This window comes from Labeo rohita, chromosome 19 (genome assembly GCF_022985175.1).
Source record: "Labeo rohita strain BAU-BD-2019 chromosome 19, IGBB_LRoh.1.0, whole genome shotgun sequence".
NCBI lineage: Eukaryota > Metazoa > Chordata > Actinopteri > Cypriniformes > Cyprinidae > Labeo > Labeo rohita.
In genome coordinates, this window is record NC_066887.1 from 36,258,164 (window position 1) to 36,272,876 (window position 14,713).

At 31.2% G+C, this 14,713-nt stretch overlaps 1 protein-coding gene across 2 annotated transcripts; it reads right to left on the minus strand.

Moving 5' to 3' along the window:
- Positions 1-900: 900 nt before the first annotated feature.
- Positions 901-13,665, minus strand: LOC127182327 (lanosterol 14-alpha demethylase). 2 transcript variants are annotated; one of them, XM_051137592.1, is made up of 10 exons: positions 13,337-13,665; positions 11,943-12,038; positions 11,662-11,838; positions 10,139-10,265; positions 8,298-8,472; positions 8,093-8,212; positions 6,122-6,317; positions 4,655-4,750; positions 4,405-4,573; positions 901-1,514 (listed from the first exon to the last, which is right to left on the minus strand). In XM_051137592.1, exons 1-10 carry the CDS (start codon positions 13,490-13,492, stop codon positions 1,324-1,326), a joined length of 1,503 nt encoding a protein of 500 aa, XP_050993549.1. In that variant the 5' UTR covers positions 13,493-13,665; the 3' UTR covers positions 901-1,323. The 2 variants fall into 2 exon arrangements, with proteins under 2 accessions (XP_050993549.1, XP_050993548.1); XM_051137591.1 differs by having other exon boundaries at positions 11,943-12,041.
- Between the last annotated feature and the right edge of the window lie 1,048 nt (positions 13,666-14,713).

Sequence of the window (14,713 nt, forward strand, 5' to 3'; positions counted from 1 at the left end):
GGTTCGGGAATCGTTTGTTTCAGATTGGAACTTTGGAGCGTGTGACGAAACATTTGATTTAGTTCGGTACTGTTCATGTCTCTACCAATATTTAGTCACTACTAAATTGTCTTTAGCAGTAATTTTGATCTTCTATTATTTCCTCACCAATGCCAAAATCAAACTTACACCTTTGTTTTTAATGTATACCATTGTTTTAATGTATACAACATCTGTTGCTGCCAGAATAATGGTCAGTTCTGAATATTCTAAATGTGTGCTTTATTTCTCTTTTTGTTCTTTGCTGTCATTATTGCATACTTTGCATGGGCTTCGCTTTATTTTTTTTCCGTATTGTTTTATTAGTATAGTTTTATGTATCTATTTATCTTTTTCAGAATTTGAAATATTGATAAGCTTGATAAGTGAGATCTCTGTTTGTGCTTGAAAATCCTTAAAAGTCCTGGAATCTCATTTGACAGTATCTGTATGAATCATTTATTGCAGATTATGGACTCAAATGTTAGTTAAAAACATCCTGATAAATTTGATTCGGCTTTTCAAGATGTGAACTGATGGACTGGAATGGTGTGAATTACTTGTGATGTTTTTATCATTCTGACGGCACCCATTCACTCCAGAGGATCCACTGGTGAGACAGTGATGGAATGACACATTTCTCCAAATCTGATGAAGAAACAAACTCATCTACGTCTTGAATGACCTGTGGGTGAGCAAATTTGACTGCTTTAAGACTTCAGGTACCTTAAATTATAATAATCCTGAATCCTAAATTTAGAACTCAAATGATTGTGCATGTATCATATATTCTTATATTTATGTATATTACATGCTTAAGAAAACATGTGTTTGGTATAACTGTTGTGAAGCTGAAGAACATTTAACACACAAAAACATCAGTTAACCATTTCTGTATGATTTGATTTTAATGTCAAAACTTTCATACATTACAGGTTTTTGTTTTCTGGACAAAAATTCAAACAGTTCAATCATATAAAAATATGTTCATGCTTTGCTGGAAGGATGACGGTAGAAGAAGGACTACAGGTGGGTGATCTTGATTCTTTTGGATTGGAGTTTGCTGGTAATCTGAGCGCTGCAGGTCACTTTGGGGAAAATAAAAAGTCTTTTAAATAACAGTTGCACAAAAGGTTGGAGATCTGAGTAAGAATGGGTTCGCGTTAGATGCCACGTCACTCTAATTCGGTCACCGATGAAACCTACGCATGTTAACCAACTCAACATTTGTGCTTTGCGGAAGCCGCATTAGTTACTGATGTGCAGCTGAGGTTAAGATGGACTGGAGAAACTGAGCGCGTCCCGTCACTGCTGCGGCTGCGTCTTCCTCCGTTTGTATCTGATGATGGGGTTGTACGGCGTGTGGATCATGGTCGTGTAGTTCACAGCGGGAAAGTGTCCGTCCACCAGCTCGAAGTCGTACAGCCTCAGCATAGTCGACCAGATGGTTTTAATCTGAACGTAGGCAAAGTTTTCTCCAATACAGCGGTGACGGCCTGTTAAAATATCAACCGATAAAGACCAGAAATATTTTAGAAAAAACGTTTTTTTAAACAATATTTATCTGTTCAACAGCGTTTCACTATTGACGTTGTTCTAATCACAACATGAAAATGTTTTAACACTTCTAGAGTATTAAAAACAAATATTCAAATAATACATTTGGGTTAAAAATGTAATTAGTAGAATGTTTTAAAAACATTTTTGCCAACTTTAAATAAAATTATAAATCACAACAAGAAAACTGGACATTTTAATGTTCTTAGAATAATCAAAATAAACATTCAAACATTATATTTTGGGTAAAAATAAAATTTGTAGAATGTCTAGGAAATGTTTTTGTAACATTTAAATAATGTTCTAATCACAACAAGTAAACTAGGCATTTTAAAGTTTTTAAAATATAAAAAATAAACGGTTATTTAACATTTTGTTTTGGGAGAAAAAGTTCGCAGAATGTTTAACAAATGTTTAGTCAACTCTAAATGTTGTTTTTTTAACATTTTAGAATGTTGAAAGTAAACAGTTATATTTTGTTATCTTTTCAGTGAAAATAAAGTTAGTAGAATGTTGTAAAAATGTTTTTGTAACCCTTAATAACATTCTAATAACAAAAAAACTGAAATTTTAATGTTCTTACTATATTAAAAAAGGTTAAAATTTTGGGTAAAAAATAAAACCTTTATATAAAGTTCACAACAAGAAAATTTTTACATTTTAATGTATTTAAAAATTTTAAAATAAACTTTCAATTAACATGTTTTGGGTAAAAAATAAAATAAGTGGAATGTTTAAAAACATTTTTGTAACGTTTAAATAACATTACAATCGCAACCCAAAAAAATGGAACGTTCCATTTTAATGTTCTTAGAATATTAAAAAGAAATGTTTAAATGTTGTTTTATTTTGGGTAAAAATTAGTGTAACATTTAGGATATGTTTTTGTAACCGTTAACCGTTACATAAAATGTTTTAAAAACATTTCAATCACCTTTAAATAACATAATCACAAAATTAAAACTAGACATTCCAAATAATTATTCCAAATAAACGTGCAAACAACATTATATTTTGGGTAGAAAATAAAATTAGTAAAACATTTTAGAAATTTTAATTTTAGAATGTTAAAAAATAAACATTCAAATAACGTTATATTTTGAGTGAAAATAAAGTTAGTAGAATGATGTAAAAAATGTAACCTTTAAAAAACATTCTAATAACATGTTATTTAATTTTGTGGATGTTATTTTTATAATCTCAACAAGAAATCTGGATATTCTAACGTTCTTAAAATATTCAAAACAAATGTTCAAGTAATGTTATATTTTGGGTGAAAATAAAATTAGTATGATCGTTTTTTGTAACATTTAAATAATGTTACAATCATGACAACAAAACTGGACATTTCAACATTCTTAGAATATTACAAATAAACGTTCAAATAACATTTTTGGTAAAAATAAAAATAAAATTAGTAGAAATGTTTAAAAACATTTTAATCACCTTTAAATAACAATCACAACATAAAAGTGGACAATTTAATGTTCTTAGAATATAAAAAAAAAAAACTGGCAAGCAACATTATATTTTGGGTAAAAATAAAATTAGTAGAATGTTGTAAAAATGTTTTTGTAACCTTTAAATAACATTCTAATAACAACAAACTGAAATTTTATTGCTCTTAGAATATTGAAAAAATTTAAATAACATTATAGTTATAATATACTAGTTATACTAGGTAAAAAATAAAATGAGTAGAATGTTATGTTTAAATAAAGTTCACAACAAGAAAATGTGACATTTTAATGTTCTTAATATATACATATATATATATATATAAAAATAAGACTTTTAAATAACATGTTTTGGGTTAAATTAAAACAAGTGGAATGTTTAAAACGCTTTTGTAACATTCCAAATAACATTCTAATCACAAGAAGAATACCAGACATCTTAATGTTCTTGGAAAATTAAAATAAACGTTCAAATGTTTTATTTTGCATTAACTTTTTGGTAGAATGTTTAGGATTTTGTATCCTTTAAATAATGGTATAATTGCAACAAAATATTTTAACATGGATATTTTAACAGTCTTGGAATATTCAAAATAATCATCCAAGTAACATTATATTATATTATATAGTTTTAATGTTTTTAAAATATATATATAAAAAAAAAAAAAAACACTTTCAACTAACATGTTTTGGGGAAAAAATAATATTAGTGGAACGTTTGAAAACATTTAAGTAACATTCAAATCACAACAAGAATACTGGACATTTTAACACTCTTGGAATATTAAAATAAACATTCAAATGATGTTTTATTTTGCATGAAAAATGGTAGAATGTTTAGGAAGCGATTCTGTAACCTTTAAATAATGTTAGAATCACAACAAGAAAACTGGACCTTTTAATGTTCTTAGAATATTTGAAATAAATGTTCAAATGTTTTATTTTGGGCAAAAATAAAATTTAGTATAAAGGTTAAGAAATGTTTTTGTAACAACATTTAAATAATGTTCAAATGATTTACCCTAACTTTCATGAACCGGGAAAAATAGTGCAGGCAGATCAAGACAAGACGAGCGTTTGGCATTAAAAACGATATAAATTATATTATTTTTATAAAAATATCCAATTGTTTCGCTAGATAAGACCCTTCTTCCTCGGCCTTTGAAGCTGCATTTAAACTACATCTTGGAAGTTCAAAATTGGGGCACCAATTAAGTCCATTATATGGAGAAAAATCCTGAAATGTTTTCCTCAAAAACCATAATTTCTTTACGACTGAAGAAAGAAAGACATGAAGATCTTGGATGACAAGGGGGTGAGTAAATTATCTGTAAATGTTTGTTGTCTCTTTTAACCTGAACAGTCAACTCACCTGCTCCGAACGGGATGTAAGCGAACTTCTCTCCGGCGGCCGGGTTGTCGTGCAGGTATCGGTCAGGGTTGAAGTCCAGTCTCTCCGCCCAGGTGTCCCGCAGACGGTGGTTGACTGTCGGAGACACACACACCTGGTGTCCCGGTGGGATGGTAAACTCGCCCACTTTCTGTTAAGCAAACACAGAGACGCTGGTCAGACTGAGGTTCGCTTTACGTTCAGATGACTGTCATATCAGACTCTGTAGTACCTGAGGCGTCTTGGCCATCCTCATCATGGTCATTATCGGCGGTCGCAGTCGGAGCGTCTCCTTCAGACAGCGATCCAGCAAACTCAAGTCTTTAAGCTGCGTCAGATGACAAAACAGCTCTTTAGTGATGTGACATTCAGTGCATTTAAAAAGACATTCACAGTTAAATTCATACATACAGCTTCTTCAATAGCATGTTTTAAATTAGGAATTAAAAAAAAGAGTTTTCCTTAGTTCTTTTATTTGGTTTAGCAACATGATCAAATATAAACCTTAAATGCAATGTCACTTTGGGGAAAAAAGCATATGCCATGAAATACATGAATAGAAAATTAATTTTAGTTTAATTTATTTATAGATTGTTTAATTTAGATTTTTTTATTTTTTTATTTTTTACATTTAAAAAATAAATGAATACAATGAATAAATGAATACACATTATTTAAAAATATTTTTCAAAGTCAAATGTTACATTTAAATTTTAAATTAAATTTTTAGTATCAATATACTATTAAAGCTTTTGTCAATATTTTAAATTAGCTGTAATTTTTTTTTTCATTTTAATATTATTTTCAGTAAGTTTTAGTAATTTTGTTTTTATTTTTGTTAGTTTTTGTTTTTTAAAATATCTGTTGTCTATCTATATATTGCTTTTTAAGTTTAGTTTTTTTTGTCATTTTTGTTTTTTTTTAAATATCCATTTATATATATTATTTTATTTTTTGTTAAACTTTTAAAATTATTTATTATTTTGTTTATTAATTTATTTCATAAATGATTTTAATATTTATTTATTTAGTTTTTTTAAAAAAATATCTATAATTATTATATATAATTATTTGTATTTTTTTTTTTGTTAAAATGTAAAAAATATTTTTATTTTTGTGATTTTAGTTTTAGACTTCAATTTCAAAGTAAATGAGAAAAAAGCTGTTCTCAGTAAACTAATGAAATAAAACGTTTAATTTTTTAAATATTTTATTCCACTTAACGATTATTTTATTTTTAAATAATTATTTGTAATTAATGAAAGTTATTCATTTTAATGAATGAATTTTAACTTTTAATTTTTTTTTAAGTTTGTTTCATCAACTTTGCTAGTTTCTGTTTTTGTAAAAATATGTTTTTTTTTCATTTTAAAAATATATCTATATTTTTATTTTCGTTATTTTAGTTTTAGACTTCAAACTTAATGAAAAAGCAATGTTCTCAGGAAACTAATCAAATTAAGCAGGTACAATTTTTTATATTTAATTTTTAGTTAATCATTATTTTATTTATAAGTAATTATTTGCAGTTAATTTTAATTAACTTTAGAATTTTAATTGAATTAACAGAGTTGTTTTTAATAGTTTTACTTTAAGTTTTAGTTAACTAATGATTCCATGGGGCAGTTTTTAACAGTCATCTAAATTTTGAGTTGTTTTGTTTTAGGTTTGAATAAGCTGATGTTAAATGAAACTCCACCTGGTCGTAGTGGAGCGGAGGCAGATCGTCTCCACACACGCGTTTCTGTTCATTGTAGCAGCGCTCCTGCAGCGCTCTGTCCCGCGCCAGGAAGAATCCCATCCACGCGCTGGTGGTGGAGGACGTGTGCTGTCCCGCCAACAACAGCCCGATCAGCATCCCGGCGATCTCGTCGTCATTTAGAGGACGGCCGTCTCTGCAGAGCACAACAATATGAGGTGCTGTGTTTATATACTCATCCATGCATTTATTTGACTTCATCACTGCTTAAAAAACTCAGTCCTATATGCTTAAAAAGTTAGTATGCAGTCATTTGCTTTTGTTCACACATCCACCACAAGATGGCAGCGTCTTCACTGATGTTTAGCACACATGCGCCACCTAATGGTTTATATAGGCATCGCTGTTTGGTGTTTGTGCATATGTCCAACAAGGAAATTTGTGTTTTTATATTAAACATTTAAATAATAATTGCATAATTTATAATTATATATTGTGCATTACTTATTACAATTATATTCATGTTACAAATCGTAATTATAATAATATAAGTTACGTATTTTTATTTTAATTATTATTCTTATAAATATAAAAATATATTTAATATATCATATACACAATGAATTATCATTTAAACACTTGTTTGAAAAGACTATTATACACCTATATTTTTATGAATAATAGTTACATGATGATTCATACTGTTAAAAATTCATAATATTCTAAATTATATTAGTGTTACATATTTACAGTTACTGTTTTACTTTTTTTATTATAAGAAGTTATTATGAATATTAAAAGAAATTACATTATTTTCCAAAATATATAAGCCTTTTCTTAATCATCTAAATGTGTGCAACACGGACATGAGGGTCATATTAAATAATTATATATTTTTTTGTGTGTGTGTAAAAAATATATTTTGTCGTCTACATTTTATTCTGTAAAATCTAATTATAGTATAACTTGTAAAATTGTTATACATTTATTATTTTATTTTAATAAAAGTATTATTTTAAAATGTGAACCATAAAAATATTATGTTATTTAATAAAATCATATGTAATATAGCCTATAATAAAAATGTATAATGATATAAACATTAATGTTTATATTAATTAATGTTATATTATTAAATAATATAATATATATTTTATATAACATATATATATGTTTTTTTTAATATCTATTTTTCTATTTAAAATACATATATATATATATATATATATATATATATGTTTTTTTTTTTTTTTTTTTTTTTTTTTAGATATTTTAGTTTTAGACTTCAACTTCTAAAACGAGTAAGAGCATTGCTCTCTTTGGAAAGTAATGAAATAAGTTTCATTTTTTAAATATTCTATTTCAGTTAATGATTATTTTATTTATATTTAATAATTATTTGAAATTAATGAAATTAGCGGCTTTGAAGTTGCATAATAAGTATTGACTATCAAGACAAAATAATTATAAAAATAATTTTATTTTCATGAATAAAAGCATTTTTGTGTCAAAAAAAATATTTTCTATGTTTTATTATTGTTATAATTATTATTATAATTATTGTTATATTTATTATTATTATTTATTGTAAAATATAATTATAATATATTATTACTTATACAAAATGTATATATTTTAAAATGTATTATTTTAAAATGTGAATCATAATTATATTATAATAAATTATATATTATGTATTTAAATAAAATACGTAATATATAGCCTATGATATTATATATAAATGATATTATATATATTATATATAAAAACGTATAATTATTTTATAATACAAACATTTTGTACTTATACAAATGTTTAATTTGTAAATGTTTAATGTCTTGTATAAATGTTTAATTTATAATCCAAGGTTATAAATGAAAAAACTGACCCAGACTCAGCTCTGTAAAGTTTAAAGTGGGTTTAAATGATTTGGTTTTGCTCACATAATCATACTGTATGATGGTGACGTACTTATAAGTTGCATCTATGAGCGTCTGCAGGATGTCGTCATTTTTCTCCTCAGCTTCTCTTCGCTTCTTTATGACGTTATAGAAGATTTTCTTGATCTCTAAGTGTGCACGATCTCTCCGCCTAAAAAACAAAACACAGACACATAACGTCATGTGAAATCCGAAGCTCTTCCTCTCGTTAATTTAGTGTGTTGATGCCGTGGTACCTGAAGCTGGGCAGCGGCAGCCATCCGGGCAGCAGCCAGGCCGCGTGAGTGAAACCACCGTCCAGATCGGCGTAGAGCTGAGCGACCCTCTCGTCCAACATGCCGCGGATCTCACGGCCGTGCAGACAGCGACTGGCCGTCAGGATGATCAGCTCGGACAACGCCTCGAACAGATCTGATGAGAAAAAACACTCATGAGTTTGTTTGGAGAAATGTAGCATTGCATCACTCGCTCACCAATGGATGTGAATGGGTGCCGTCAGAATGAGAGTCTAAACAGCTGATAAAAACATCACAAGTAATCCACACCACTCCAATCCATCAGTTAACATCTTGAGAAGACAAAAGGGAAACATTTGGAGCTGTTTTGGCTTGTAAACAGTGCTTGATCTGTGCAGATTTCTCTCCTGATTCAGACCAGACCACTTTTTCACTGAAGAAGCGTTATTATTGATTATGGACTGCATATATTTTAGTTAAAAACATTTTGAAGATGGATTTGTTTCAGCTTTTGTCTTCTCAAGATGTGAACTGATGGACTGGAGTGGTGTGAATTACTTGTGGATTATTGTGATGTTTTTATTAGCTGTTTGGACTCTCATTCTGACGGCACCCATTCACATCCATTGGTGAGCAAGTGATGCAATGACACATTTCTACAAATCTGATGAACAAACTCATTCTAATCTTGTATCACTAATGATCTGAAAAGATGACATTTCGTAGCAAAAGAAACATGTCATTCCATCACTGTCTCACCAGTGGATGCTCTGCAGTGAATGGGTGCCGTCAGAATGAGAGTCTAAACAGCTGATAAAAACATTACAATAATCCACAAGCAATCCACACCACTCCAGTCCATCAGTTAACATCTTGAGAAGACAAAAGGGAAACATTTGGAGCTGTTTTGGCTTGTAAACAGTGCTTGATCTGTGCAGATTTCTCTCCTGATTCAGACTAGACCACTTTTTCACTGGAGAAGTGTTATTATGGATTATGGACTCAATGTATTTTAGTTTAAAATGTCCTGAAGATGGATTAGTTTCATCTTTTGTCTTCTCAAGATGTGAACTGATGGACTGGAGTGGTGTGGATTACTTGTGGATTACTCTGATGTTTTTATCAGATGTTTGGACTCTCATTCTGACGGCACCCATTCACATCCATTGGCGAGCGAGTGATGCAATGACACATTTCTACAAATCTGATGAACAAACTCATTCTAATCTTGTATCACTAATGATCTGAAAAGATGACATTTCGTAGCAAAAGAAACATGTCATTCCATCACTGTCTCACCAATGGACCCTTTGCAGTGAATGGGTGCCGTCAGAATGAGAGTCCAAACATCTGATTAAAAACATCACAATAATCCACAAGTAATCCACACCACTCCAGTCCATCAGTTATCATCTTGAGAAGACAAAAGGGAAATATTTGGAGCTGTTTTGGCTTGTAAACAGTGCTTGATCTGTGCAGATTTCTCTCCTGATTCAGACCAGACCACTTTTTCACTGGAGGAAGCGTTATTATAGATTATGGACTCGGATTTTAGTTTAAAATGTCTTTCTTGTTTAAAACGGATTATGTGTGGATTATTGTGATGTTTTTATCAGCTGTTTGATCTCCCATCCTGACGGCACCCATTCACATCCATTGGTGAGTGATGCAATTTCTCCAAATCTGATGAAGAAACAAACTCTTCTACATCTCGGATGGCCTGAGGGTGAGTAAATATTCAGCTAATTTACATTTTTGACTGAACTACTCCTTAAAAAATAGTGTTTGTGGCAATATTATTAATGAAAACTGATGAATGTAGAATAAATCCGTCTCCTTACTTCTCTCTCCACTGTCTCCCCATCGTTTGAAATAGTCTATTGTTTCTTCTTCGATTATTTGAATGTGTTGTTTGAATTGTGCGATGTTCAGTCCCGTCTTCAGCATTTTCTTCTGCTCCAGAAATAACTAAATGTACAAACAAATCAAATCAACACTGAATGCAAGACGAAAAGGAAATGTAGCTGTTTCAGGGTTACTAACAGAGACATATTATCCACACAAACACAAAACATCAGTCAAGACTTAAAAACTTTATCTAAATAAAACTCACTCAAATCCTGTCTATCAAAACAGTATTGCTGACTAGTAAACAGGCCGTGAAGCCCAAATGCATCCCATTCCAAGGATGCCAAATGATGTTTAGACAGGTGGTTTGTAGGATTTTAAAATGTTATATGAGATTGCATCCAAAAAGAGCCATTTCCAGCTGATGAACAGAGTGTAAGTAAGATTTTCTTTTTAATATTGACTATATACAGTTGTCAAGAATCAAGAATCTGCTAAATAAAACGGATCATACAAAATGCATGTTATTTTTTATTTAGTACTGACCTGAATAGGATATTTCCTCATTTTAAAGTTTACATACACTTGATTATTAATACTGTGTTGTTCCTGAATGATCCACAGCTGTGTTTTTTTGTTTAGTGATAGTTGTTCATGAGTCCTTTGTTTGTCCTGAACAGTTAAACTGTCTGCTGTTCTTCCGAAAAAACCTATAGCTCCCACAAATTTATTTTTGTGTCTTTCCAACGAGGACTGTATGATTTTGAGATCCATCTTTTCACACTGAAGACAACTGAGGGACTCATATGCAACTATTACAGAAGGTTCAAACGCTCACTGATGCTCCAGAAGGAAAAACAATGCATTAAGAGCGGGGGGTGAAAACTTTTGAACGGAATGAGGATGTGCACATTTCTTTCTTATTTTGCCTAAATATCATATTTGTTTCATTTAGTACTGCCCTTCAGAAGCTACAGAAGATACTTACATGTTTCCCAGAAGACAAAATAAGTTAAATGTATCCAAATTTATACATTTCAAAAGTTTTCACCCCCCGCTTAATGAGTTGTTTTTCCTTCTAAAGCTTCTGTAATAGTTGCATGAGTCCCTCAGTGTGAAAAGATGAATTTCAAAATCATACAGTCATTGTTGGAAAGGGTTCAAATACACAAAAATGCTGGAAAACCAAAGAAATTGTGGGGCCTGAAGGAAGAGGAGAACAGCAGCAGTTTAACCGTTCAGGACAAACAAGGGACTCATGAACAACTATCACTAAACAAATAACACAGCTGTGGACCATTTCGGAACAACACAGTAATAAGAATTAATTTTTTTTAGTCAGTACTAAATAAAAAATAACATGCATTATGTATGTTCCCTCTTATTTTGCTAAAATAATTAACATTTTGCAGATTCTGCAAGATGTAAACTTTTGACTCCAAGTTGTACTAATCTCTGTTATTTCCAGGGTTTCCATGATTGGTTTTAAGACGCCATAACAAGTGCATGATCTTACAGGATTGGGCACGTCGTACGCGACGCCCTTGCCGAACACAGGTGTGGTGAGGCGTGCGTACACATCCTCTGCATTCAGATCTTCATTCTTGCTGTTGAACATGAGTGCGGCCGCATCGCTGCCCAACAGATACGTGAAGGTTTTCCCAACCATTGTGAAGCTGACCACAGGCCCATACTATGAGACAAAGACATCAACAACATCATCAGCACAGATCAGAAGCCTGTTATTGCAAAGGTGTGTCTGAATGCATTAACACAGGTGATTCTGGTGATGCTCACCTTCTCATAGGCATTCTCCAGAAACTCAATGGGACTCTTGCCAAAGGCTATGGCGTGACCGAGGAAGGGAATACTGGATGGGATGTGAGGAGGATACTTCTGAGGAAAGATTATATGAAATGAATAGTGGCATACAAAAAAATGGACTGGATGATAGATAGATACACTACCAGTCAAAAGTTTTTGAACAGTAAGATTTTTAATGTTTTTTAAAGAAGTTTCGGTTATTCTTTATTTTAAGGTGTCCTTGTTACAGTATAATTATTCATTTAAATACTGAGTAATATTAATTAACTACATATACTTACTATATAGTTAGGGTCAGGATTAGGGTTTGGCTTAGGGTTACTTGCATGTAATTATGCATAATTAATTGTTATTATAATAGTAAGTACATGTAACGTGTAACAAGGACACCTTAAAATAAAGTGTTACAGAAAATGATTCTGCTCACCAAGCCTGCATTTATTTGATCCAAAGTACAGAAAAAACAGGAAAATTGTGAAATATTTTTACTATTTAAAATAACTGCTTTTTATTTGAATATATTTTAAAATATAATTTATTTCTGCGATCAAAGATGTATTTTCATCATCATTACTCCAGTCGTCAGTGTCACGTGATCCTTCAGAAATCATTCTAATATGCTGATTTGCTGCTCAAGAAACATTTTTCATTATTATTATTATTATCATCAATATTTTAAACAGTTGAGTGCATTTTTTCAGGATTATTTGACGAATAGAAAGATCCAAAGATCAGGATTTGCACTATACCATTCAAAAGCTTGGAGTCTGTATAATTTTATTTTATTAATTATTTAAGAAATGATAGAAATTAATACTTTTATTTAACAAGGATGGTTTAAAATGATCAAAAGTGACGATAAAAACATTTATAATGTTTACAGAAGATTTTTATTTCAGATAAATGCTCTTTCTATTCATCAAAGAAACCTGAAAAAATCTACTCAGCTGTTTTTAACATAATAATAATGTTTTTTTGAGCAGCAAATCAGAATTATTTCTGGAATAGGACCAGAGTAATGATGTTGAAAATTCAGCGTTGAAATCACATAATAAATTACATTTTAAAATACATTCAAATAGAAAGCAGTTATTTTGAATAGCAAAAATATTTCACAATTTCTACTGTTCTTGCTGTGCTTTTGAATCAAGAGGCTTCTTTAAAAAACATTAAAAATCCTACTGTTCAAAAACTTTTGACTGGTGGTGCAGAGGGATGACACTGACTTTGATTTAGTTTAATTTCACTGACAAGTTCCCAACATTAGACGATATATGTACTCATGCATGCTGTTAAAAATGTTTTTATACATGCATACTATAAAAGCAGTGCATGTGCATGAACTTTAGGTAACATTGTGCACTTACTTTATCTCCAGTGTCCTGCTGCTGTTGTCTGAACATGAGTTTGCTCAGGTATCCCAGTGTGAGTGTGAACACAGAAGTGGCGAGCAGCAGTGAGGTCAGACTCATCTTCTGCACGGTGTTCTCGATCAGCTGACTGCTCACCTCCAGGATCGTCATTTTACTTTGTATTTACTCCACAGCACAACAAGAAATCAGATGGTTTTAATAAACCATGCGAAAATATGTGGAGCTTATTAAGATGTTGGCCGACGTCCTAGACCGCTGACAGAACTGGCATCTCACTGATATCCCTAAAAACTTTAATACCTGCCCTTCTCCGCTCCGCTCCGCAGCGTCCTCGGGAAGGTTCCGCCCCCGCCTGATGTGAGCGAGCCGCTCATTGGTCACCTGGGTGTGTCCATCAAGTAAGTCCATGCTCCGCGTCCGCCGTCTCGCACGCTGATTGGCGGACGCTGCCTGAACTGATGTCTGCTTATATGATGTCACCTGCGTCGCTTATGGTCCACTATTGCGTCCAACTTTTAGAGGCCACCTGCTCTTTTCTCACGTACACGTTCGTTCTATATCGATTGCATTGTAGATATAGATTATTTTATCCTAAAAGTCTTATAATTTAATTAAAGAGAAAACGTGTTTATTTCTGCATTTAAATGCAAATACCGCAAAACTGAGCCCAAGTGAAAACATTGTTATAGCTTTATTTCCAAAATGTGTGCAATTCATAAATTGTGTATTTTATGACTAGATGAGTAAAGTTTGAGAACAAATTTTAAGTTGGCTTGAGAAAGCCTAGCCTGAATGTTTGAAGCAGTTGTAAAAGTATGGAAGCAGCTAGCATGATTTAACATGTTGTTAACATGTTTTAGCATGATTAGCTTATTGCTTGTATTTTTATAGGCTGATTACAATGTTGTTAGCATGATTAGCATGTTGTTATCATAATTTTCAAGTTACTAGAATGTTGTTAGCATGATTAGCAAGTTATTAGCATGTTTCTAGCCTGATTAGCATTTTGATAGCATGTTTCGCACGATTAGCATGTTACTAACATGTTTTCTAACATGGCTAACATGTTACTAGCTTGTTGTTAACATGTTTCTGGCATGATTAACATATTACTAGCATGTTGCTACCATTTTTCTTTCATGATTAGCATGTTGCTAGCATGGTTAGCAAGTTACTAGCATGTTTCTAACATGATTAGCAAAGCTGCTAGCATGTTTCTAGCATGATTAGCAAAGCTGCTAGCATGTTTCTAGCATGAATAACAAAGTTGTTAACATGTTTCTAGAATGATTAGCAAGTTGTTATCATGTTTCTAACATGATTAGTATGTTGGTAGCATGTTACTAGCATGATTAGCAAGTTGCTAGCATG